We start from the raw sequence: 27,086 nt of genomic DNA on the forward strand, positions 1-27,086 counted from the left end.
CATTTGGCAGTGATTGCTTTTGCATTTGGGTTGATCTTGTCGCCGTGCAAGCATTTATCTTTGAATACCCAATAAATTAAATTAGATCTTGATTCAAATGCTGTAATTTACTTAACCATTTAATTATATGTTGACGTGTTTTCTCTTTAACAAGCTTTTAAAAATAAAAACCATAAATGATTTTATCGACCCCTGTTTAAAAAATAATAAATTACTGCACACATATTGGCAAATAAATCTCTTTCACAATAGACCAGCAATGCGGCAGCTTAAATATTTAATCCGCTTGATTATCGTTATTGGCTCATTTATTGAAATGCGGTTAAATATTTAGCCGCATCGATGTTGCTAATAAACTAATTAAAACGATGCCAACTGAAATGAATGAACAGCAATTTCGAGTGCAAATAAATAAAGACCGCAGTGACCACGACCGATGGTTTTGAGGTCATCTACATTTCGAATTAGTTTTTAAAATGAAAAAAATGGCAATATAACCAGAAGCGAGATAAAATTCTCTTCGTTAATATGACTCCACAGTTGTCGTCTCTATTTTCTATCTATATCTATGTGTGGTTTTTGCTCCGATTGTCGCCAGCTTCTGGCAATTTGTCCCCCGGCGACCCTCTGCAAACAGTGCATCCATCAACTGATTGTTGAACTGTCTCGAATGTATCTCTTTGCATGCGATTGTATATCCCAGACCATGAGCTCACTCTAGCCTGACTGATGACATGTGCCGGCCTCACCAATAGCACACTGTACTAAGAGTGGTTAATAGGATTCTATATATAATAAAATAATAAAATTATAATAAAATTATATAAAAAATTTAAGATTTATAAAAGATTTAATATTTAAAAATTGCAACCTTAACTTATAATAACAACAAACTCTTAAAAAAGTCTTTATAATGGACATATACTCGTATTACCAGATTTATAAAATTATTAACATGGGCGTCAAAAAGTATGCAACAAAAAAAGGTAATACCAAATTTGGTGTTGCATACTTTCAGACACCTTTATAAGTAATATATAAAATGTAGTTATTTCTGTGCCAGCTTAGTTGTATTTTAGTTGAGCTAAAAATCCATTCATAGCACAAGTTAGAACCACAAAAATAATACTTGTTAAAATGTAGGAAGCTATAACTTTAGTGGTTTGAGATCTGTATTTATTTTTAAAATGGTTACAAAAGTTGTATACATTTAGATAAATATATTTTAAAGCTTATTAAATATAAATTTAATTTACAGAATGTTTACAGATCTTATTACTCACTGTGCCTATCTATACATATATCTTCTATACTCGTATCTTCCTTTTTTCGAGGGCGTTACCAGCTGCTGGACTCCTATTTGTGCTTAATCATTGAAAAGGCAGCATGCCCCTGCATGAGTCACCCATTCACAGCCAGACCAAATGGAAAACAATCAAACTCAGACAGATAGAAGCTGACATAATAGAAAAAGCAAAGGAAAAAGAGCAGTATCCACAAATTGTAATGGTCGTCTATGTGACTTCGGTTCAAGTCCGCTTTAATGGATGACCCACCAGTTGATTATAAAGTGCGTTAATGGTTGTAAGGCGTGAATTTCTCGGGCTAATTTCCAAGTTTGGCCTTAATTGATTTTCTTCTTTCATTCGGAAAGTCAAAGGTTAAACCCAGAGGCGTGGCGACATGCAATAAGCCATTGCCAGAGACCTCAAACTTATGCAAAGCACTTCAATATATTTTATGGAGAGATCTCTTGTCGCAAACCGGGGAACAGAAGCCTCTTGTCTTGTGGGTTTTATGTTAGGCAGTTAGGCAAAGTCACTCACAGTGGCAATTTGGACGCAAAACATCCGCAAGCACACACAAACAGGCCCAAAACCTCAAACATGCAACAGCTGCCGCCGGGCTGCAACTTGCAATTTATTGCAGCTTCATCTGCACGGACCACTAACTGCAAATGATGCTCCAGAGGCGGGCGGTTCCGCAAAATGTTTGTGGAACCCCAGCTATAATGTGGATCTTAGGCCTCCGGGCACACAAGTAGCTAAATCTTACTTGACAAACCATTAGTTATAATGGGAAAACATAAAAAGTCATACTAAAAATGTTTAAAAACCACAAAGTGTTCTTAAAAATAATGGGTTTATCTTAAAACTAATAACATTTTCATAACAGCTAATTAAAATTCTTCATAAGGGTTTTATTAATGTCATAGAAGCAAATTATGGAAATCATTTTTATTGTTTTTTTAACCGATACTTTGTCCAAAAATTGATAGTATATCAATTTTAATTATAATTTAAAAAAGGTTTTGTAATTAGAAAATATAAAATGTGATACTAAAAATGTTCAAAAACCACAAACAGTTTTTAAATAATAATAACTTCATCTTAAAACTTATATCATATTTATATCGGCTAGTTAAAATTCAGAAAAAAGTGTTGTTTTTATGTCAAGAAGGTTTAAAAAAAAATAATTACTTCATCTTTATAGGAAAAAATAGTGGTGGTGATAAAAATTCTTCTATTCAAGTGTCATAAGCCTTGGGAAAACCATATTTTATTCTTTGGCAATAATACTCCACGTACAAATATAGAGTTTATACCAAAAGGTGATGGTAAAAATGAATCATCTGCAATGCAATCTCCCCATAATTGGGAACCTCATAATACTCCAATAAAAATTACGATGTAAGCTCGTTTTGCCGACTGATTTACGGCCTGACCTTAGCAGAAATAGAAAGGAAGATCAAAGCCGGGGCAAAAACCAAATAACTATATATATATTTAATTGAGTTTTGCAAGACGAGAGACAAACTGCAGCTGCTGTCATGAGGAACTAAAAACAAAAAAAGCCGTGGAGACAACGAAGATGCCACACAAATTTTGCTACCAAAACAATTTGCAATTGTTGCTGCTGCTGATGCGGCCGCAATTCGGTTGGCATGGCATCGTGGCACACAATTTCCATGCCACAGAAGAGTTGCATAACGCAACTGCAGTTGCCACCACATCACACAGTCGTCCATCAGCAGGAAAATCGTCGAAAATCGGGGGTGTGTGTGCGGAAAATCGAGGGGGGGAGTGTTTGTGGGTGGGGGCACATGTGAGTTTTCCCATTAACTTGTTGGGTCAATCCATCGCTGGTGTTGGCCAAACATAACAGATAATTATGCTTCTGTTTGCCATGAGGATTCGAGCCGCTTTCACACATCGTTGGCTTTCCACTTTGTCTAGCCATCGACTGATCGTAATTTTCGGCTTTGTCTACCATTTTCTTGTTGACATTAAACTGGTGTTTAATTTTGCCCCACGAAATGTCATTAAAAGTAGATAGAAATCTTCTTTCTTTGCGCTGCTTTAGGAAATTAACCAACGGCAGACCTGTGTTTTATAATCAATCATTAAAAACCAGAGTGAAGTAGGTATAAAATGGTTAAATAATAAAAAATCGGAACTGCCTGCAGGTAAAACTGTGGAAAGCTGATAATTGTTTGAGTATATTGCAATAAACCTAATTCAAGAAAAAAAAAGGTCATTACTGATCTATTTCACATTTTTTATTTAAATTTTGAAAAAATATATTTATTCGAATTTTTTGATACACTTTAAATGTAATATTTTTTTATTGTTTAAGTATGGACATAAATTTAATTTACCTCAATCATTCCTAGAAATTTATTCATACTGAATAAAGTTTACATATCAATTTTATTTCCATACTCTGCACTATTTAAATTAATATTATTCTGCATTGATATTCTGCCGAAATGTTGGATATTCTATGGCAATTTCTGGGAAAACTTGTTTGATTATTCCAACGAAATGTGAAACCCCTTTTGGTAAACTAAACTTTTGCCGCAATTGCTGTGCGTTGCAAGAGGGCCGAAATGTCTGGCCAACAAACTGAATAACAAGATTTCCAGACCCATGACATGTGGCATAAACAATTTTTATCAGGGTTCGAGTTCAATGGGCGCATTGTTTAGGTTGTTTTTCAGCCTGCCTGTCGGCAGAAGGAGCATTTGTCAATATTTTTGGTTTCGAATGGCGTGCATAGACTTTTAATTGAATTCTGTTGTTCTTTCGAGCTTTTCGAGGTGCCCCATTTCGGGTGTGGCGCCCCACAAAAAAAAAACATAGAAACCTCTCTCATTTGTAATGCAGAAATGGAAAAACCGAAACAGATTGCAATAAGTGATAAAGCTACGCTTGTTTTCTTCGTTTCTTCGCATTTTCTTGTATGGGTGAAAACTAAATTTGATACGTTCCAATTACTAAATTATGCAGTTAGGAGCTCTTTCGATGTGAAAATCATTCAGCTGGAAGACTGCACACGTTCAGAGCATGGAGAAGTGGTAGAAACACGAAGCCCCCAATCGAGATTAAAGAAATCTCCGCTCTACTCTCTTCCAAACAAACAGACAGCGAAATAAAACCAAATAATGGTTAAGGTTGAGTGAATTAGGGGGAGAAGCACATGCACGTTCAGATTGAAGAAGCAAATTAAAATTGAGGTAGGTAAACAGCTATAAAAGAAATTAGGGAAACCTAGGAAAATGTGACTAATTAGAAAATGGAAATTGACAATTGTTATAGAACATTTAATTAACGAAATGTATTTTTCTGGGAGGTGGTCCTTCAAAAAGAAGCTCATTGTTGATGATTTCTTTTATTAACAAACCAAATAACTAAGAGAAATCAATTATTTGAAAATCAATATAGAAAATAAAAATTTTAAATTTTAAAAATGCTTTGATTAGTAATAGATATTTTCGGGGAATAGATCACAAAAAAAAACGGTTATAAACCAACCAAGTTATTCAAAAATATCTATACTTTGTTTTTGTAGAAAAAAGATGGTGCAAGATTTTTGAAAATTGTTAATTAAATTAGAATAGCTATTCTTTAGCAATAGGTATTTTCTTGGAGTAGGTTCTCAAAAATTAAACGTCTATTAATGATGCTATTTTTTTATAAACAAACGAAAATATTGTTTAAAATCTAAACACACTAAAATTTTATTCCGAAAAACCACCCCAAATTCCATTTACAATTTTTAATAAATAAAAAACTACCGCAAAATGTGAATCAACTAATTCTTTATGAAAGATTTGAAAGGAAGTTCGAAAGTAGAAATGATGTAAAACCTAGTCGGCATGTTCGCCATGACCAAGTTCCTGGGTGACCCTCTTCTCGGCTCCGATCTCGGCCAGCAATTGTTGGGTTTCACGGGCCAAGTTGACCAGGTTGCGAAGATCCTGTTCCAGGGTGTCGATCCTCCTGCGCTGCATGTCGGTGACTTTCTTATAGCGGATATTGGCCTCCCCAAGAGTCTCGGCGAGATTACGCCAGTAATCCACATCTTCCGCCTTATTTGCCTTCTTGAGGTTTGAGTTTAGCATCATAACCAATCTGGCCAGAGCTCGAAAAGTGATGCGAGATGATGGCTGCTTGGCCAAAGGAACCTCCTCGGATTTCAGGGACTTGGAGATGATCTCATTGATGACCGAACCGGTGGAGTATTCCGTCTTGGGGGACAGGTCCGGGGAATCCATTCCAGATTTATGCTGCAACTCCTGGTCCTCCTCAGTGATCAAATTGTTGGCCATTGCAAAATGGTAGAGGCTTATCAATTTTGAATATATTCTTTAAAGTCTTACGATCTGTTAAGTTGTGAGAGACTCTGATCAAACCACATAGAGGTCTTATTCAGGGCCTGCCCAGCTCAGCTGGATTTTTAAAAACAGTTTCAATGTTCAAATAAATTCACAGCACAAAAACAGACAAACAAAGTCCTTATAATCCCTGCCGAAAACCCATTAATTTCATCCTCTTGAGCTTTCTGTTGTTATTACTGTTTAATTGAGTCGGGTTTCTGTTGTTTATTATTTCAGCTCTGCTCACAAATCATAAAAATTGCAGAATAAAGACAAGCTCTACCACAACGCCATAAAAATCTTATCGAAATTTCCATATTTTCTCTGTGACCCCAAACAAAAAAAACAATCAATGCCAGAGCAAATGGCTCTGAACTCAATTCAAAACAATTCGTTTTTCTGCTTGCCATCTCATCTCTATTTGGCTGGAAACATTGAACTCGAGCGATAAACCCAGAGATGACCAAAAATAACCAAAAACTTGTTGCTCTCGTTTAGTTGATGATAGTTTTTGGCCAAAAGTAAATAACAAGTCCGAGCAAAACTAGAATTTAATGAGCTCCAAGTGGATGATTTGGAGTCTTGACTTTGAACTTTCGGGTGGGCAGCAAAAAGTTTCATCTTTCCCCTGACGTCAGTGGCATAATTTTTCAGTCATTACTCTCCCGAGGATTTCCATAAATAGATACGGTTTGCAATGGGAGTTGGCAGCACCCAAAGGACAAATAAATTTGCAAATGGAGAGAAAAGTTTGTATTTTTATCCACCACCATCTAGTGATAAAAATAGCACTGAAAATTGAGTTGGAATTGTGATTAATTTGCGCTGGTTAACCAATATTGTTAAGTGCTAACGGATGGGAACTTGGCCAATCAACGTACGCAGTTTCCACTTTAAACAATGCAACTAATTAAGATGCCATTGATAAGCGAATTAACCTCCATGAATGGGGTCCTGCCACAATGCATTTCCGCTGACCTCTGGCTTTCAGGCTTAGTTCTTGGTGTTTACGCTGCGTATGCGTAATCCGTTTGCCTATGGAAGGGTTTAGGTCACAGTTTGATTTTCCAGCCAGCCCTGAGGTGTTTGCGATATGAAACTGAGACTGCTTTGAATCAGAAATCGCTGTGGGGGGCTTTGAAATCTAATACATATTGCCAGGAGGTGGGTGCAATTGATATCGTATAAACCCAAGTTCTGAGAACACTCACTTACTTTTGAAGGGGAAATCAAATTCTGGTTATAGCATATTGGATCCTTTAACGTTGACATGTATAGAAAGAAAACTAATGGTTAATAGATTAGATTTTAATCACTTTACATGCTTAAAATATAAGATTTTGTTTATCTATATATATTGTAATTTAAAATGTATCGTTTGAACCCTAGTTCTCAGAAAATGAACTATTTGTTAAAGGGAAACTTAATTACATTCAAGAAAAATAGACCTGTAAAAATATAAGTATCTCTAAATAATACTTATCATATAAAATCTATAAAGATATCCATCTTGAAAAGGCTTTTAACTGATTTTCTCCCAAAATCCAACTTAATCAATGGACCAAAGAAATATTCAACATCTGCTTCGTCTCCAAATGGAGAGCTTCATGAGGGCTCTTTAACCCCCACTTGGCTGGCTAACTGACCCAACTAAATTGACAAATGAATCATTTCACTCCGCTAAACAGTGACCCAATTTCTCAGGTCCTGAAAGAGGATTCGGCTACCATGGCCCGAGTCGATTATTAATTGCCCTTTTGCGTTGAATCTATTTGTCAAGAGTTTTGTCGGGAGCCTTTTATCGGGGGCTCTTCTAACTCTGATTTATGTGTGGCAAACGTATTGAAAGCGATTTCTTTTCTACTTTTTCAGCTGACTTTGGCACTTTGTGTTGCACGCTGCGTATGCGTGATTTTAATTTTAAGTGGAAAGCTTTTTTTCTGGCTCTTTTGTGGGTCTTTCAATCGTTTGGCCTGTAACATGTTGCCTTTTAGCAAAAATTGCAAAGGCGTTTTCAACACTAAGCTACCCCATAATATATTTTAATGTGCCTTTATGCAAAGCGTAATTTGACATGCAAGATTTCACCCGACAGCTCTTCAATTTAAAATATTTCGTGCCTCAGCGTGTTTGCACTTGTAAATTATTTACTTAAAATGTCCTCAAGTAAGGACTCCCATCAATTCTCTTCAGTTTTATTGGGATGAGTGTTATAGGGCTTGGTCTCAAGGTTATTTCGGTGTCTGCTGTGTGACATTGTTGTCCCTGCTTTGTCTGTATTTTTAAAAGAACCAAACACATTGTTATTTTTCGGTTTGCTTATCGAAAGTTGTCAGGTCTGGGCTTTGTGATTTACTTAAGGGCGAGGTTTTATGTTAAAGCCAAAGCTAAACAATAATACCAATTGAGTTTCCATATTTGAAAGACACAGCTTCTTAAATGTCTAACGAACTTAAAGAGGTTTGCTTTTCGTTAATTACTAATGCATTTCCCGTTTTAGCCACTCTGAGATGTTCTTAAAGACAATCTAAGTTTTGGCCACTGGGAGCAAATGTTTCAGGCCTTGCTCCTAAAAGGTTTTCCGTGTTATTTCAGCAAAATTGTCGCCGAGAAATCTTGGACATTGTTTAAACTGGGTCGTGGTGGTGGCCTGGGCTTTTGTTTTCCGCTTCCTGGCAACATTTGCAATTTATAGATTATTAATCTTGGGGCAAACACGAAAACTGTTCCCAATGCTTTGCTTTTGGCTCTGTTTTGTTCTGTTGTGTTGCGAACTGAAACTTTGGTGAAACTTTGCCATAAACCTGCACGAAACCCCAACCCTTTTCATTCTCTCTATGCACTTGAAAAAAATGTGTCATTAGTTTTTACATTTTAGTTTTTTGTTGGATAAAAAATAAAATTATAAATGATTTAAAGGAACTCATTAAAAAATATTTTAGCCCTTAGATTAAAATTACAAATGGATTAGCTTGCTAGAATTTATGTTATATTTTGAGGCTTAGGTTTTATATGGTACTTCAAAAATACGTACAAAATATATAAATCCTTGAAATTCCATATCTTACATTGCATTTCTCTGAGTGCAAGGGAATTGCTCCCAGTTGAGTTGAGTTATTGCCCCGAACGGGCGTCAACGTCGCCAATGTGGCGCAGATTAAAGAAATAAATTAAAACACTTGTCTCCCCTCGTGGACCTTGTGTCCTTTTAGGTGGAAAATCGAGCGCTGCGGCTACGTGAGGTGGCCACCGCCATGCAGCAGTACCAGGACGACTCCTCCTCGGCGGCCGCAGCCTCCACCGCCCGCCAGTGGGCGCCAGCTGGCGGAGGAGCAGGAGCAGGAGGAGGTGCCGGAGGAGGAGGAGGAGGAGGAGGAGCGGGAGCAGCTGGCAGCGGGGCCGACGATCCCGGTGGCAATGTCATCCTAATCGGGTCGGTAAAGGACTTCGAGCGCAATGCGGTCCACGGCCTAAAGTTAAATGGAATCGTGGCTCTGGAGGAGACATCACAGGTAAGGATTAGAGATATGGGGGATTAGATTTGAATTTTCAAAGTATCAGTGAAATATCCGGAAATGTATGAGCTTGAAAACTAGAAATATTTTACATATTAACATAATAAAGGTAAAATCATGAACTAGTCTTATGCTATACAATATTGCAAGGAATGTTCTTTAAAAAGTTTAAAAAACACAATTATTTAGATTTTTTGGACTTTTAAAAAGACTCTTTTAATATGACATGTTTCCCAAAATCATTAAAATAATGTGGTACAAAAAGGGTTTTTTATAATTAATATTAATTAATAATTATTCAATTAGTATTTATATAGTACTTCACATATAGTTTGGAATATGTACAACCTAAAATCGCTTATAAAAATGTAAACTTTATGTTGACCTTAAAAATTATGTAAGCTTTAACAAGGAAAGGCCGTAAATTGTTTTAAGTAAACAGCGATTAAATAAAAAACTTAATCCACAATTTTCAGGGTCTCAGTGGAGGAACTGGAGGACCTGGTGGTCGATTACCAGTGGCTCCAAGTGGTCGAGGCACCGAGGTGGAATACTTTAATGAGGCGGGCTACATTCGAGCGGGGGCCCTGCGTAATGGCGAAGATCCCTACATCAGAAATCGCTTCAATCAGGAGGCCAGCGATGCTCTGCCCAGCAATCGGGATATACCAGACACCAGAAATCCCATGTAGGTTTCAAAGAATACAATTTGGAATAGAACATTTTTTAAATTGGACTACAATTTACTAAATCAGGTGCCGGACCAAGAAATACCGCGAAGATCTGCCCGAGACGAGTGTCATCATTACCTTCCACAACGAGGCGAGGTCCACTTTACTGCGAACCATTGTGAGTGTCCTCAATCGCAGTCCCGAACACTTGATACGCGAAATCGTCCTGGTAGATGACTACAGTGATCATCGTAAGTGGTTTTCTTTATTTTTAAATGCACAAAAAAACACTTAAGGATCATATTGATACTAGCAGGGTAAATTTATAAAATACAATTTTTCTCTCTTTGTAAACTCTCTCAGATCAAAAAAGAGAGAAAAGAACTAGATAGCGCCTGAAAATACTCAAGCTAAGAGCGAGACAGCCTTTTTTGAAACTCTCCAATATAGAAAAAGAGGGAAAATACCAAGATGGCGAACATATCAAAGTGATACACCACATATCTAGATGGAGTTGATACTGAATTTCATCAAAATGATCATCATATCTTATCAATATTTTCTCTACATTGAACTACAAATTCTTATGATGGCGTTTCCTAAAATATCTTAAACTTAATTGTATACACACATTTTAGCTGAGGATGGTCTGGAGCTGGCGAAGATCGACAAGGTGCGGGTCATTCGCAACGAGAAGCGCGAGGGTCTGGTGAGGTCAAGGGTCAAGGGTGCGGATGCGGCCGTCAGCAGTGTCCTGACCTTCCTCGACAGCCATGTGGAGTGCAACGAGATGTGGCTGGAACCTCTTCTGGAACGCGTTCGCGAGGATCCCACCCGAGTGGTTTGTCCCGTCATCGATGTGATCAGCATGGACAACTTCCAGTACATTGGAGCCTCGGCTGATTTGCGAGGTGGATTCGATTGGAATCTAATCTTCAAGTGGGAGTACCTTAGTCCCTCGGAGCGGGCTATGAGGCACAATGACCCCACCACTGCCATCCGGACACCGATGATTGCCGGCGGGTTGTTCGTCATCGACAAGGCCTACTTCAACAAACTGGGCAAATACGACATGAAGATGGACGTGTGGGGCGGCGAGAATCTGGAGATCTCGTTCCGCGTGTGGCAATGCGGTGGCAGCCTGGAAATCATCCCCTGCAGCCGGGTGGGTCACGTCTTCCGCAAACGGCATCCGTACACCTTCCCCGGAGGAAGTGGCAACGTCTTCGCCAGGAACACGCGACGTGCGGCGGAAGTTTGGATGGATGACTACAAGCAGCATTACTACAACGCCGTGCCCCTTGCCAAGAACATTCCCTTCGGCAAGTAAGTACACTGAGACAAATCGGGCAATTTTATACAATTTGCTAAGTAAATTCGAAGGCATTTCAAATTTAAAGAGGTACAAAAGTTTTTTATTGCTTTAGCCTGTGAGAAAATAATATATACCTCCTAAAACCATAATTACCATTGGATTTTCTAATCAATTTTAAATTCTAGAGAAACAAAATTATTTTATTAAGAAAGTATGGAAGTTCTGATAATTTGATTTATTTACTAAACAAAAATTTTAAATAACGGCTAAGAAAGAGATAGTAGTTTAATTGGAAACTGAATATATGTTTGAAATGCAGGCTTTCCTTTTATTTCTGTGCATCAGCTTAAAAATAAAAATCATTTTTCTTTTAAAGTATTTTCATTTTTCTAAATTTCTGGTACTTACATTTTTGTTATATACTTAGCTTCTCATGCACCAAATACTTTAGCCAAGTTATTTATTTCACATTGTTTTCGTTCTTTTTTCCTTCCGTAACTTTCCCTCGCTTAGCATTGATGACCGTCTGGCTTTGAAGGAAAAATTGCATTGCAAGCCCTTCAAATGGTATCTGGAGAATGTCTATCCCGACCTGCAGGCCCCTGACCCACAGGAGATTGGCCAGTTCCGACAGGATAGCACGGAGTGCTTGGACACGATGGGCCACTTAATCGACGGCACTGTGGGTGAGTACAAAAAACTAGTCCGGTTTTAATAATGTGGGAAAAGAAGGATATTAGATAAATAAATAGAACCGGGTCTTCTTAAGAACAAATTGTAAACATGTCTAAAAGTATGCAGTAAAAAAATGAGAGTCGACCGTTTAAAATGAATTTGTAGGACTTTCGGACTCAAAATATACTGTTGCATACTCTTAGACACCTTTTTATGTGAATTGAGTATAAGGTTCTTTTTAAACCTATTTGTTGAGGCACGTATCTCTGGGTCTTTTAGATAGACTTATAAAGGTTTCTTAAAGTATGCAGTGAACAAAGAAAGTCCACCCTCGAAATTAACCCATGGGACTTTTGTTGCATACTTTTGGACACTTTTTGAAGTAAACTAAGTCCTTTTATTTAATATATATTCTTTTTATTTAATTATTATATCATTTTGTTTCTTCGCCATAATCTCCTTAGGTATTTTCCCGTGCCACAACACGGGCGGCAATCAGGAGTGGGCCTTTTCGAAGCGCGGCGAAATAAAGCACGATGACCTCTGCCTGACCCTGGTGACCTTTGCCCGAGGGTCCCAAGTGGTTCTGAAGGCCTGTGACGACTCGGAGAATCAGCGGTGGATCATGCGGGAGGGCGGTCTAGTGCGGCACTACAAGATCAACGTGTGCCTGGACTCGAGGGATCAGTCCCAACAAGGAGTCAGTGCCCAGCACTGCAATTCGGCACTGGGAACGCAACGCTGGTCCTTCGGAAAGTTCGCGTGAGGAAGAGGTCTTGGTTTCGAGTAAACTAGCGGAGGATAATGCAGATCGGTCGTGATATATGTGCAAGTTGATGGGAAGAAGCCTACCTAACGCGATGCGGATTGTATGTGTACTGTACTGTGTACTTGTAATGATTTATCCATGTTGATTTGTTGCTGAACGGAAAACACTCAAAAAACCCACATTCTATATATATATATATATATTAACTGCATATATATGGTATAAGTTCAACTTTAGTTTACCAATCAAATCAACTGCTCCCGGGGGGGTTAAAGTTAAACGCTACCTAAACAACAAAAAACCAACATAAAGGGCATGCAAAAAATGTACTTAGACTGATTAATTTTTTGTATATGTATAAAAACTATATGAAAATGGAATAATACCTTAACATATATAACCTTTGGCAGCTGATAAAAAAAAAGTAAACTCTAACTGATTTGCATTCTCACACAGCACACACATTCATTAAAGTCAATTAAGATCTACACAAAAATGCCACAAATTAGTATCCACATATGGTCCGTTTCAGATAATCCTAGTTACCCAAGCTCAGAGTCTTCTCAACCTTGTACTTAAAATAAAACATGAAATGTTATCATTAGTTCTAATTATACACCTAAGTGAAATCATTTAAAAATCATTGACAACTATATGAAATACGTATGTGTATATATTGAGAAAGAAATATTATTTGAATGTTTATCGAAGGCCAAAAAAACGTAAACATTTCGATTGAATGTATTGAATATTTAAATATTATAGGCAAAGCGGAAAAACTAAATTGTCTCTTGTGTTTCACCATCAATTGGTTGTTATCCCAAATGCATAAATCATTTAAAGTTTTCAAAGGGAAATTTATTTGCTTTTTATCGCAGACAGACAACCGAATTGAATTGTGAGCATAATTTTTCACATAAATGTATTTTTATTTGAAAGCCTGGCAAAACGCGAATGATTTGAAATGAATAAGGAAAAACAAACCAAATATTGTATATTTGTTTGTACACCCAACAAAAAATGAACGATTAAAAGTGAATTTTAATTTAAATCAACTAGAGAGGCAACAAAAAAGGAAAACAATAAATGGAAACATTTAAAAACACAAAGGCAAAGAGAGTTTTCTTTCGCGGGGGCAACAGTGCGTATGCTTAATGTAATTGCTTACAAGCTGTGGGAAGTTGGCAAATGGGGCACAGCTGACACCAAATCTGGCTAAGTACTGGGGGCTCACATGTAGGTTAAACGACTTAACTTTCAACTCCGAAATGCCTGCCAGGGCACGTCTAGAAAAACCGGCTCGCAAGATGAAAACTTGGCACATTACGCATACGACACGTAAACAAGAAAGAAAATATATATGTGCATACTTACATGCGAGTTCGTTGCGCTAATTTTGGCGTGCTTAAAATACGACACAGTAATGCTCAAATCGCAAGACATTTTAAACCAGGGCAAAAAGGTTTTTTCTTCTATTTCTGGGTTGTTAAGGGGGGGGTTCTACGATGAGATAAACATGCCCTGCATAAAGAATAACATAAAATAAAGTGTCATCTTCTCTAGCGATTTTCGAGAAGATAAGCCAAATTGTTTGGGGTCGCAGCATGCTCTGCAAAAAATATTTCAGGGGGAAGAGCTTGATGAAATTTTTAATGGATTTGATATTTGAGAGATTTTTTGTGAAGAATGCGGAAGGGACAGGGCAATGTGGAATAAATGGGATTTTTCCTAGAACTAAGATACTATTTAATTTAATATGGTAGTAAAGAATACCATTATTCAACAGACAAAATATTAATAAATAGGTTTACCATTTCACATGCCTTCAAACCATTTTATAGCTTTTAAAGGTAACCAATACCTGGTCCTTAAAAAGACTTTCTCCTCATAATCATCCTGTATACATGACATGTGTCGACCTTTATGTCGTTTGTCATACCTCTGCATGCCAGAGAACATTCCCCGACCTGGTGATACTCCATTCAGCTCGTTAGCCAGAGCAACGCGCACCTTTCCTCGCATTTTGTTGACTGGCTGAAAATCATAGAAATGCAGGAGTAAAAGGATGTCGCTGCCGGAAGACAAACCGATTTCCTTGCGAGAAGCCTTAGAACGGAAGCTGAACTCGACAGGGCTCAGATGCTCTGCTCCTCGCAATGCAGTCGACAAGGTTAAGCTCCACCCCCCCCCTCCAAAAAGTCAGCCAAATCGTTTATGTCTTCCATCTTACCGTCATGTAAAACCCCTCAGACCCTGCCACACATGCCGGGAAATTGTTGAGGCGGGTCCTTGCGGCCCTTGTGCGTGGGTAGACAGGTGAATAACAGTTTTCCCCATTCAGCCGGCTTCCTTATTTAAGACAGCGTGTGTCAGGCATACGCAAAAAGCCAACTCCTGGCCGAGAGTTGGCCCCAACTGACTGGTCTGAGCCGGGCCAACATTCTGCAGCTTCCTTTGTAGCCTGCTTCGGTTTCTTTTCCCGCTTCTCTTGCCCCAAGCAGATGCTATCGGCATTTTTTCCACTTCCGCAGTTTTATCACGGGGCATCTACTTCTGCCCCGTCCTCTATACTCAAAAAGCAGAGGGTATATAGGGGGTTATTGGACAAACCAGTTAGTATATGGCGTTCTTTAACCTTCTACACCTTTTGTTAAAATAGGTTTTCTGTTATATTTATATCATATGTTTACTATATTCATATTTCTATTGTAAATTAATCTTTCTATCTATAAGTTCTTCAAAGTGTTATAAATATATATAATATTATATTTCTAAAATATTATCAACTAACGGTTTTAGAAATCAACGTTGTTGGTACAACATTTTTTGTAAGATTATCCCCTATTATAATTGTGTCTAAAATTCTATTACTTCCATTATTTGTATGTATATAGATATGATTTTTAATATATAAATATATTTAAATTACAACCTTTAATAAATTTATTTTATTTATAATTTCATTTCATTCAAACGTTATAGGGAAAACGGCTGCGTACTTTCATTGACACTATATTTACTACCCCACGTAGAGATACCCCAATACGTTGGCAATTATTTTTTCAATTACCCTGAAGTAGTTACCCAACTTTGTGCCCAACCGTTTTACCCACTGTCCCTTCTATTAGTTGCCTAACTAGTTTAATTACCACTTTCTGCTAATACTCCTCTCCGGTGGCTTTTCCGTGGAAAGTTCGTTCCGCTTTTCCTGGCCTGCTGGGTGTCCAGAGTTCGCTCAGTCCCCGGTTTTCCCAACAGGATCTGCCACTTCCACACACTCACATAACCCGAAGCCCTGATGGGCCTGGGGTATTTGTATTTGTATTTGTGTTTGCTTCGTTACGTCGTCGCTCTTACGTCATTGTCGGTTTACGTGGCGTGTTAATAACCGACGAGCACACATCGGTATAAGACCTTCCCTATCTGCCCTCCTCTGATTATCAGCTGACATTTTGCAACATGGGTTCACAGGTTTACAAGTTATCACAAAAGGCTGAAAAAATGGAAATGGGGTTATCAAAGTTACCTGCCCTTTATACCCTACCAAATGACAAGGTATAAAACAAGGAGGTACTAATACCTAAAATATGTTTATAACCACTTTGAATGGTTTACTTATATGTTTCATAAATTCTGAAAAAAGAGTTGGCACCGGATGCTGAATAGGAACAGTAAATTAACATTATATTCGAATTCTAATCTAAACTAACTAACTAAATAGATGTCTGGAAGGGTATTCAAGGGTGTGCTTTATTTTTAATATATATAATTCTATATTTTTTCAGATATTTCATGTATTTTTTTTACTTCCCGAGTTCATACATTAATCATTTTAGGGTCTTATGCTTTTTACCTCATACACATGGTCCGTCCTAAGTAATGAGGCTGTCGTTTTCAGACTGTCGCCGGAAACATAATTAACAACACGTTAGGAAGTTAACATCGAAATATAAGTATATGTTTTAAAACATATGTTACAGTTCTAAACGATTTTTGAAATATTGCTCATTTTTTGCTTTAAGAACTGTAGGAAGGCCTCACATACAATTTTTCATTTAACAAATCAATAACTTTCTTCAACCTCATTGCCTGAGTACTTCCATTTATTCTTTAGAATAAACACGAATTTTCCTAATCTCTCCTTTTCATCCAGGGAAATAATGCAAATGACTTATTTATTATTGTTGGTTGTTGTCGGCGTGAATGATTATTCAATGTTCGCACCAAATTTGCACACATAAGCGGATTACGAAGTCAGCTTTCTTGACATCGGGGCATTGTAAGAATTTATCAATAAAATAAAGAATAACATTTAATATGCGACCACAAAACGCTCTTAAATTTTATTAAGAAGAAACTTTTACAATTTATTTTTTATTTTATTTAATACAATCGATTTCAGTAAACACCAATGATCCCAAGTATTTAAAAAAAACAAATTTGTATAAAGCGCCAAATCTTAATGAAAAAATTTGATATAAACTATAAATACTTTTAAAGAACTTTATACATTTTTCATAATTTATAGTGTAAAGAAAATCAAGACATAAATCAGCTTGAAATTGAAATTTGCACAAAAAGTTTGCAAACTGAATTTCTATTTTATGTTTACTCCCCTTTTGTATGTGAATGAGTTCGTAATCGATATCTAAATCCGCTTAGCTTAATTTGGTTCTTTTATTTGCTCATTGAGTATGGCCCATCAGAAATCAAATTACAATAAAATGGCATTATTTTGCTCCTCATGATTGATTGAACTTTTGTTTGTTTGATGAAAATGTTATTGGAGAAAGAACAGTTGTTACATTTGTTCGAGTACTTTATTTTTAAGTACATCAATTACTTTTCACTTTGGCCCGTTTAACACCATGAGTCCCCAGGTCAAAAACTCATCAACCGAAAAAATCCGATGAAAAACCATATTTTTCCCCGATAAGCATAATTCATTAATATTAAATGGGCATAATTGAGTGCGTAGGTTGCGGAAAAATTAATATTTTTCACATAATTAAGTTAAGTGAGATGTTGGCTCTTACATGGCAGATAATTGGAAGTAGACTTTTCTGAGAGTGAGAAAATTATGGATCTTTACTCTTAATTTAGAGTGGCCTTAGGCTAAAGAATAAGAATGATTGAATGAATGTACATATTTTCTTATGTTTATTGCCCTACGTTTTAAATATAAAAATTTCCTAAAAATTTTTTGTACAATAAAATTTTAAAACATTTTATAAAAACATACACTCTTTGTGTATGTTTCACTGTAAAAATACTATTTCAAAATTTAAGTAAGCAAAAGAAGTTCTTATATTTGTAGTAATGCTTGACCAGAATATTCTTACTTGTTATATATCAGTATTTAATTACGCATAGCATAGGTCAATTACAATTGACCGAGGTTGATAATAAGCTCAGAAAAGTATTACTTTTTATATAAAGCTATATAAATAGTATAGCATATGGTAAAAAAAGTTGCACGAAAGGTCTGGATCGCCTCCTTATCGCTGACTATCCCCAGCAGCGGAAGCTCTATTATCTCGGAATTAGGAATTTCCCATGACTGCAGATCTAGCACTCTCTTTTTGTATACTATTAAAATGCATAATCAAAAGAATTTCAAACTCACATCTTATTTTTATTGATAATACTGTCTTTGACTGTTGATAACAATTATCTTGTAGTGGTTTGAAGCGTACATAGACACATTTCTGTTTCAGTACTTAAGTGCGTTTCGTGAAATGCAGTCATTTCAAGCTCTGTTTTGTTTGTTAATTTTGTTTCCGATTTACCTCGAAGCTAATCGGTATCTCGAGGAACCCTGTGGACCCTCTCACTTAACTTACAGAATACTCAATGGCTCGAATGCTGAACAATCAGGCTGGATGGCAGCCATATATAGTTCAAATTCGTTTTTGTGTGGCGGGTCGCTGATACACAAACGTTTGTATCTAGAAAAAAATCCTGAGTTTATTTAACTACGTTTACTTTCAGGCTTTATATTAACTGCTGCTCATTGTGTAACTGGTCAACAAAACTTGTGAGTAATTTCAATAGAGCTGTAGAATTGTAACATTAAGTAAAAGATGAACAATCATCATTTAGAATTTTTTTTTAAAGTGGTGCACCGATATATTTCGTTGTATATTTGTATTTATTTAATTAAGACTCGTCTACTTGGGAGCATACAACAAAAGTCAACACACTGCTCAGTACAGAGTCGTCCACGTAGAGGTGCACAGTTCATATGGATTTTATGTGAATGATATAGCCTTACTCAAGCTGTCCAGTAGCGTCGCCTACAAAGGTATTTAAGCTTTTAACCTACTATGAGCTCTTAAGAATCCTTATTGAAGTAGTTTCTCCGCAGACTCAATCTATCCAATCTGCATTGTACTGGATAAGGAAATTAAATACCAAGTAGAGAACACACGGTGGTTCAATGCTTCTGGATGGGGAAAAAAACGTGACGGCCAGTTTAGCGACATTCTTCAAACGGTTACACTTAACAACCTACTTCGAGCCGAGTGCGAAAAGAGGCTCGGAGTGCAAATTACTTCCAATCGGATTTGTGCTGGAGGTTCTTCTGGAGATACCTGCAGTGGTGATTCAGGTGGTCCATTGACCACTGAATACAATGGTCGCCAAACCCAGATAGGGATCATAAGCTACGGTTTAGACAATTGCAATGGATTTGGAGTTTATACATGTGTGACTAGCTATGTGGACTGGATTGAGGATACTATAAAAAGGCTGGATTATGAGGATGACTTTAACTCCCAAGGCTTACGCAATAATGAAAATATATGGTTGTATAGAGATTGCGGTAATAACGATATAACCGATTACTTGGACGTGTTCATTGTTGGAATTGTTTATAAAACCCAGGGCGTGCTGATCACAGACCGTAAGTATTTATAGTAAACGATCATCAAACTTAATAATTATTTTGGCTTCCAGGTTTCGTCCTTACACATGTCACAGACTTACCATGGCTTCGAATGTTTATGTAAGGAGTCTGAATATGTTATTTGTAAATTTAAAGTGAAATATCTAATTTAATTTGCAGAACTGTGACTGTGAAGCATGGGTTTAGAGTCATTGGAGATTACGAAGTTGACTCAATCTTTAGGCATCCGGACTATTCATTTCACTCAAATGATATAGCTCTGATAAAACTTAGTCGACGTGTGAATCATCCCAGTAACTAATTCTGTAAATCTATACCTTCAATCGCTGACTTCCTTTATTCGCAGATGGAGTAAAACCGATCTGTCTGCTCGCAAAAGAAAACCAACTGGTTTCCCGTGTGATGGATAGTGCTCCAGATATCATTGGTCCCTTCGATTGTAAACTCAGACATGGAATATCCATCCAACCTACGCAATTTTGTAAGAAGTTCGAGACCGATAACATCGACTCTGCTGGCCTTTTTGTTGGACAAAATGTACATTATTTGTCAAGGAATTGGCTGGCTTTGCATGGTATTGCTAGCTATTCATCTAATGGTCTGTACGTTTTTGAAAATGTTCTAAAGCACATGGATTGGATTACGAGTACTGTAAATAAAAATTAATATATAACTCTTGCAATATGTCAGGAACCGCAATGAATTAATTTAAGGAACTGATTCAAATAAATTTTCGAGAATTTGTAATTCGATAATTTTATTTTTCAAAGAAATTGTACTGGACCTAAAAATATTTAAAGTATTTTTTAACTATTGAAATGGTTTCGCTCGATTCTTACTGAATTTTATATTTTTTCATAAAGAATTGACCATTTAAGGGTATCAAATGACATCTTTCATTCTCAAATTCTAGATAATCCTGCGCAGCGCAAGTTTGATTCAGTAGATAACTGCAAAAACTGCATTTATTTTGAAGTATAAAGGGTATCTGATATTTGACTTTTATGATATTAGAAAGGTCATAGTATTTATTGCTTAAATTACATTCATCATTTCATGTAAATGTGAAACCTTACTAGTTTTCCCGAGACCCAATTTTCCGATTCTCTTATGAGTGATTTGCTTCCCAGAGCTCGAGCTGGGAAATTTATAGTTAGTGTTATAGCCAAACTTTGGGTGGCTTTCAGTCATTCTTAGCCATGATTAACAATCTCTGACATAAGCTGCTTAATTATGTGTGTATGTGGTATCAATGCCGCACGACACAGGCTGCCATTCAATCGATTTCCATTTCGCATTCGCAATCTCCGAAAGTTAACTACTCGGAATGCGCCTGAAAGCAGGCAGCAGTTTTCCCTTACTCATTCGCCAGAATGATGGGCCCCGAACTAAAGTTGTTTTGACAGGCAACAAATGGCAAAGGACAACAAACAAAGTCAGAATTCCGGTGGTTGGGGCTAGGGAAAATGTACTTTCTCCTGGCTTTCCACCTTTGTTCCAGCTTTTGTTTTATCTCCCCAACTTAATTGGAAAGCATGAAGACGCAAACACAGCGCGACGTGTTGGCATTAACACACGCACGAGCAGGAATAACAAGCCACTACCAAAAATGTTTGTCCTTGGTTGCGAACCACAGCTGCCACAGCAGGAACACCCACCATCCACCACCCACCACCCACTGCCACCCATCACCCACCACCCACCACCCACTGAACGCCCCACGAAGGCCATACATAATTTGCGAGTGTTGCTTCAAGTGGCTCCACAGCTATTTATAGTTGGAGCTGGGCAAATTTATAGTGGCATTTAATATTTTATTTTATTTGCCCATACTCCAGCTTCTGCTGTCTGCCATATGCATAAGTTATGAGGACAATAAAACGATTTTCCTATTAGGGGGTACGGCTAAATCAACAGTTGTCTTCTGGTAAACAAATAAAAATTATAGCATTTCGAATGATCACTTACTGAGGAAAATATAACAACATTGGTAATACTTATGTTCTTTATAATTCAATTTTAATATTTATTGTGTTCATTTTGTTAAGTATATTATTCAAATAGAAGAGAAGAGATAAAATACGCCTCTTATTTCATTTTTTCACTAAATCACGTATAATGGTGTCTAAAAGTATGCAAGGAAAAATTTAACGTTTACTTCCAGAAACCCCTAATGGATTTTCAGATTCCAAATATAGTGTTGCATACTTTTAGACACTTTTATAAACTATTTCAAAACCCTAGTTATTTTGCAGACTCATTAATTTATAATAATGCTGTTAATCATTCATTCATTCATTTTTGTATTTATTGTATTTATTTATTTAAGTATGTTATTTAAATATGGGAGTAGAGATTAAATACATCTCTTATCTAATTTAGTCATAAAAACCACTTAAAATGATGCCTAAAAGTATGCAAAGATAAAAGAAACATTTTCTTTCAGAAAACCCTCAAAAGATTTTTGGATTCCAAATATAGTGTTGCCTACTTTTAGACACTTTTAAAAACCCTAGTTATTTCTGCAATTTTAATAGTTCTGTTAATCAAGACGAATAGAGTCCCCTACTAAATTATTAACAACTAGCTCGTGCATTCTCGAGCCATTAGTAATTAAATTAACTATATAATGAAGTCCTGCATACGTGATTAATTTTAGAGACAACATGAAATTTGCAACATCTAGAACTATATACAAAAGGAGCGGATTCAATTACAGACACATTTATTGATTGAAAGCCCTTGGTAAACCATAAACCATAACCCTTGGACCATAAAATCCCCTCTATCACTCCCGCTTCCTCAATCAAGCAATGCAATGCAACATTTGCTCAACTAATTAGCTACTTGGAGAGCAAACACTCGGGTAAGCCCCTTGAGTTCAGCACCGCAAGCAGAATCGAATCGCATGATTGTATGCAAATAAATCGTTAGCCGCAATTGCCAGTAAATAGAAGTCGAGTTCAGGGATCAACAATGGGAAAAGGCGGCAACAAAAACGACACCTGCTGCCAATTACCAGACTAATTAATGTAAATGAAAGGGGATAGAGAGAGAGAGCAGTGCAGAGCAAACCCGCCAAAGCCATCAATCCGGGCCAATCAAAACCGGAATTCAAGAGCTCCGATCCGGCAGTCAAATCAATGTCCGGCCCAGACGCATCCCAAAGTTATGGCTTGCATAAAAGTCAGCGTCAATGATAAATGAATACCCAGCCAGGATTTGCATCGGCATGCATATATAATGGCCAAGACGACGCCAAAGGGGCCAAGTGGATGTGGCCGAGTGCCTTGGGGGAAGCTTCTTTCGGCTTTTCGGAGTTGCTGCTTAGATTCCAAAGACGAGGAAAGAAAAATACGTATTCCATTTACGAAGCGACGGGAATAAGCCACCAACGAAAGGATAACAATGTCGGTGACACATGAGCTACGAAACGAGAACACAAATTTAAGGAAGCTGAATATAAGCGGGTTAAGGAAGAACAAAATTCCTCAAGGAGGGGAAAAACAAACGTTATAGGTATATAAAAGTGCTTGAAGAACTTCTTAAACTTTGTCAATCTTTAATTAGAATGCCAACAAACATTCAGGGTACCAACATACTAGGACTTAAAAATCTCTTTAAAAGGTTCCTAAAAGTATGCAACAATATATTTTAAATCAGCATATCCAATATTCTTTATTTTACTGCATACTTTTAGAGACCTTCTGGTAGAGATTCTTATGTATTTGAAATATGAGTTTTATTAAATGCCTAAGGTACCATAAAACTTTAAGAAATATTTGAGTTTTATTAGATCTTGAAAATATTTAATCATTAAGCGTGATGACTCGTAGAAGCATTTATTTAAAGTTGAATAAACCAAAACAACTTGAATGCCACCTGTAAAGTAGGTAAATAGAAATCCATGTCATTACAAAATAAATAATGGGTTATCAATTGATTACCCCAGGACTGGCTAAACATCACTAAACAACTAAAGCAGTAAGCTCTGAATATCAATTTCTCCAGTTTTCATTTTGCAACGGAAATTGGCAAAGAAAAATGTTTATGAGTGAGTAGCCCCCGGCCAATAACTGAGCAAATGCAAAGGAAAAATGCAAATAGGAAATCGGAAAATAAGCAAAGTCTGCTACACATGACATAACTTGTAAAGCAAGTTGTCCTAGCTGATTTTTCCATGTTCCAAATGGAAAAAGGAGTTGTGAAAAACGGGCTCTAATTCAGTAATTTCCTATTGTCTAACAATTTGCGTTCTCCTTGGCTTGGTAAATGATTTAATGAAATCAATTACAGGCTCTCCTCCCGTTTTCCAGCTCCTTGGAAAGTGGGTGGCAAATGAAATTAGCGAGCCTGAAGGATCCAAAAGGACGTAGTGAAGCGAACAGACCGGGAAAATAAGGACGAAGAAGGAAAATTCTTTCGCAGAGAAAACGTTAACTTGAACAAATTGTTTGTAGTCTGTCTGCCCTGCCATATTTTTCTATATACGTATTTTATTGCCTTTTATTGAGTTTTTATGGTCTTTTCTTCATGTTCTTGCCATTTTCTTGTGGGAAAATTAAATTTGAAAAAATATTTGTGGTTGACTTTGATTTGATATGTTGTATAAACGTGTTCATGTTTGTATGGATGAGCTGCATGTAATTGAATTTTAACAAGCCAAGTTTATGGAGTCTTCGCGCACATTCGTATCCATCATAATTCAATTTTTTATATTTTCGAAACAAAATTGAAAAGGTCGCTTGTTTTTATGGAACATTTCTATTAAAAACTCATTTTATTTCTTGTTTTTGGTATCTGTTTTTTCGGACTTCTTGGACTTTTCCTTTTTTTCCTTCTTGGGGGCTTCTATGCAGGGGGGATTGCACTTGCTCTCCTTGGTTTCCTTTTTGGAAACACCCTTGTTGCACTCCTCATGAACGGGTCGAGGCTCCTGATACCCTGTATCTGGTGAGCAGGGTGGGCAATCGCACTCGGGCTTCAGATCCGTACAGCAGCTGGGTGGCGTCGGACCAATGTAAAATGGATTGAAGCGGCACACCATTCTAAAGAAGGAAAAATAAAAGCCCTGGTTCAGAAACTGAAAATTTAGACGGTCAAAATGTATAATTTTAGAAAAATTTCAACCCAAAAGTGACATTTTCATGACATATATTGCTGTAGAAATGTAAATCAAACTCTTTTAAACATAAAAAATGAAATTATTCTATTTATCCCAAAATAAACATTTAAAAAATATATTTTAAGAAGGAATTTCAAAGTTTTAGCCTTAAAATAAGATTATTATTTTCTTTAATACTTTGCAAACAAGTATCTACTTTTAAAAATCATGTTTACCACTATTGGTATACCTTTTTTAAAAATTATGCAAGAACACACAGGTATAACTTAAAGTGGAGTTAAAATTAAAGCCAACGAAAAGCTAATACAAATTAAATTTAACATTATTTTCCCTTAGCAAGTATTAGTATGTTATTTTAAATAACACATTGTTTAAAGATAAATTGACACCTTAAGCTAACAGAAATATTTTGGCATGGCAAAACCTAAAATTAAACAATTCCTAGGGCTAATGTTCATGTCCATGGGCAGTTGTAATTATTTACGAGGCTGAAACACCAAATTAGCATTAAATCGAGAGCGGTCGAGACCGAGCAAACAAACCGAGTTTGTTGGCAAATATTTGCTGGCGTATGCCGGCCTACAAAGCTGCTGGCATAGAGAGCTTAAAGCTGATTATGTGAGTTTGCACAACAAATACGGAAAACATACAGCAAAATCCAAAAGAAAGCGGGGAAAAAGCCACAGGAAAATAAACATTTAATGGCGGGAGAGACATAAAAAAAAACCCGGCTAAAATGAAGGGCGGGAAAAAAGTACAAAAATAAGCAGAAGGCAATAAAGCAAAACACATAAGCCGCAACGCCACAAAAAAAGGACATGGTTGTTTGGGGGGAGAAAGGAGATAAAGGACACGCTCACATGCTTTGAAAGTTTTCAATTTTTACGACTTCATTAGAAACGCTTGATGAGCAATAATGATAAGAGGGAGCGCCAGGAACCGGAAGCGGAAGTCGCAGAAGGGTGTGAAGAAAGCGGAAACGCGGAGGCCACACACAGATGTGGCTGAATTACTCAGCACCACTACAACTACCGAAGATGCCACAAAAATCCTGCAAATTTCACACAAGAAGTTGGAAGAAGGGCTATATAAGATTGCTGGTTTCCTAAATACACTTAGGCTTTTATTTTAACAATAAAATTCTTTAAAATTTGTTGCTTAAATTTCTTGTGTTTTATTTTTACCTACTTATCTTCAGAGTTGTTTTAAAGAGTTATTTTGACAACGTAAAATTAAATGTATCTAAACAAACTAAGAGATACATTTACTTAATTTCTCTTTATAACTCTGTGTCTTTTCTATAAAACCCATCCAAAAGGGTATGAAAAATTGAGAAAAGGATGAAAGGAGGCAACCGAAACCCTGGGAAGAAGTCGGTCTCAAGGATGTGAAGCAGCTGGAAAATTACCCCACTCGCACTTCTCAAAAGACTCTCGTATTTATGAATGAGTGTCGCCCAAGTGGCCAAATGTGGGTGAGGGCCAAAATGGGAGGACAAAATGTGTTGGCTGTAATGAAAGTTTAAATTGTTTTTCCCACTGAATGCCTAAGCAAATGTGACGGAGCAGAAAAAAATGTGTGGCTCTCTAAGGTCATGAGCCCCCCTCTGGTATTTAGCAAATAAATTGCATTTTCATTCATATATATACCAAGGACTCGAGCAATAAAGTTTATCATAACATTTTGGGATTTCCTTTCCTATATGGAGGGTTGTTCTGGTGACTGTGAATGGAATACATAAATAGGAGATAAGTTATGGTTATGGTTATTGTTGAACTTAGGACTGGGATATGTGAGGGGATTTTAAAAATAGAATGGGAGAAGGATATATAAAAATAATAATTAAGGGATTTATATACACTTGTTTCAAATAAGATGTTCAAAAAATCGATCTACTAATAGTCTTATTATTATATTTATCAGAAATATTTTAGATTTTAAAAAAGTTGTAGGTAGATACTGAAATGTTAAGACTTCTTTTTCATTAAAGACGTTTGAGAAATTTAAATAAACATGTTTTAAATTTATTTTTTTTAGTGCACTATTGACATTAACATCTAATTGGAGCTTTAAGTAGGCCACTTACATTGGTGGGCTATATAGAATATTTTATAATTGGACTTCTTAAATTTCCAAGCAAATTCCAAACCCTTTCGATTCCATTCTGTCAAATCCCCAGCCGCCAAAAACACAAACCACACATTGATGTGAGTGCAGTGAAAGGCCGTTTCACTTAATTACAAGTTTATTCAATTTAAAATCAATACGGGGCCCACGGGTCGAGAGCGTTTTAATCACATAATTACAGGGGATCCCCCGAGAGCGGGTCGAACACCACGTTCGATGGTAATCTTTCTCACTTTGCCGTATAAATATGAATGGAAATGAATTTGTTTCGAGTGGGCAGCCAGGATACATGTGTAATTACGCACACGCACGCACACCCAGGC

At 36.8% G+C, this 27,086-nt stretch overlaps 5 protein-coding genes across 7 annotated transcripts in view; 3 read left to right on the top strand and 2 right to left on the bottom strand.

Moving 5' to 3' along the window:
- Window positions 1-13,713, top strand: part of Pgant2 (polypeptide N-acetylgalactosaminyltransferase 2) — a 28,269-nt gene extending 14,556 nt beyond the window's left edge. For all 3 annotated transcript variants that reach the window (XM_017089896.4, XM_017089895.4, XM_017089894.4), the window contains exons 3-8: window positions 8,872-9,171; window positions 9,651-9,862; window positions 9,930-10,096; window positions 10,484-11,171; window positions 11,674-11,846; window positions 12,300-13,713. In XM_017089896.4, the coding sequence (XP_016945385.3) occupies window positions 8,872-9,171; window positions 9,651-9,862; window positions 9,930-10,096; window positions 10,484-11,171; window positions 11,674-11,846; window positions 12,300-12,601 (1,842 nt within the window). In that variant the 3' untranslated portion in view covers window positions 12,602-13,713. The remainder of the gene's footprint in view (window positions 1-8,871; window positions 9,172-9,650; window positions 9,863-9,929; window positions 10,097-10,483; window positions 11,172-11,673; window positions 11,847-12,299) is intronic.
- Window positions 1-27,086, top strand: part of LOC108013317 (uncharacterized) — a 42,644-nt gene that overhangs the window by 5,845 nt on the left and 9,713 nt on the right. The window lies entirely within an intron of this gene.
- LOC108021268 (uncharacterized) lies at window positions 5,087-5,710 on the bottom strand. The gene has a single exon (XM_017089898.4). It carries the CDS (start codon window positions 5,609-5,611, stop codon window positions 5,150-5,152), a length of 462 nt encoding a protein of 153 aa, XP_016945387.3. The 5' UTR covers window positions 5,612-5,710; the 3' UTR covers window positions 5,087-5,149.
- LOC108010421 (serine protease 44-like) lies at window positions 18,312-20,258 on the top strand. Its single transcript, XM_017075282.4, has 7 exons — window positions 18,312-18,544; window positions 18,596-18,641; window positions 18,769-18,908; window positions 18,972-19,508; window positions 19,562-19,610; window positions 19,671-19,804; window positions 19,858-20,258. Exons 1-7 carry the CDS (start codon window positions 18,343-18,345, stop codon window positions 20,175-20,177), a joined length of 1,428 nt encoding a protein of 475 aa, XP_016930771.4. The 5' UTR covers window positions 18,312-18,342; the 3' UTR covers window positions 20,178-20,258.
- On the bottom strand, window positions 24,055-24,656 carry LOC108012903 (uncharacterized). Its single transcript, XM_017078418.4, has one exon. The coding sequence runs from the start codon at window positions 24,556-24,558 to the stop codon at window positions 24,292-24,294; it is 267 nt and encodes an 88-aa protein (XP_016933907.2). The 5' UTR covers window positions 24,559-24,656; the 3' UTR covers window positions 24,055-24,291.

This window comes from Drosophila suzukii, chromosome 2L, assembly GCF_043229965.1.
Source record: "Drosophila suzukii chromosome 2L, CBGP_Dsuzu_IsoJpt1.0, whole genome shotgun sequence".
NCBI classification, from domain to species: Eukaryota; Metazoa; Arthropoda; class Insecta; order Diptera; family Drosophilidae; genus Drosophila; species Drosophila suzukii.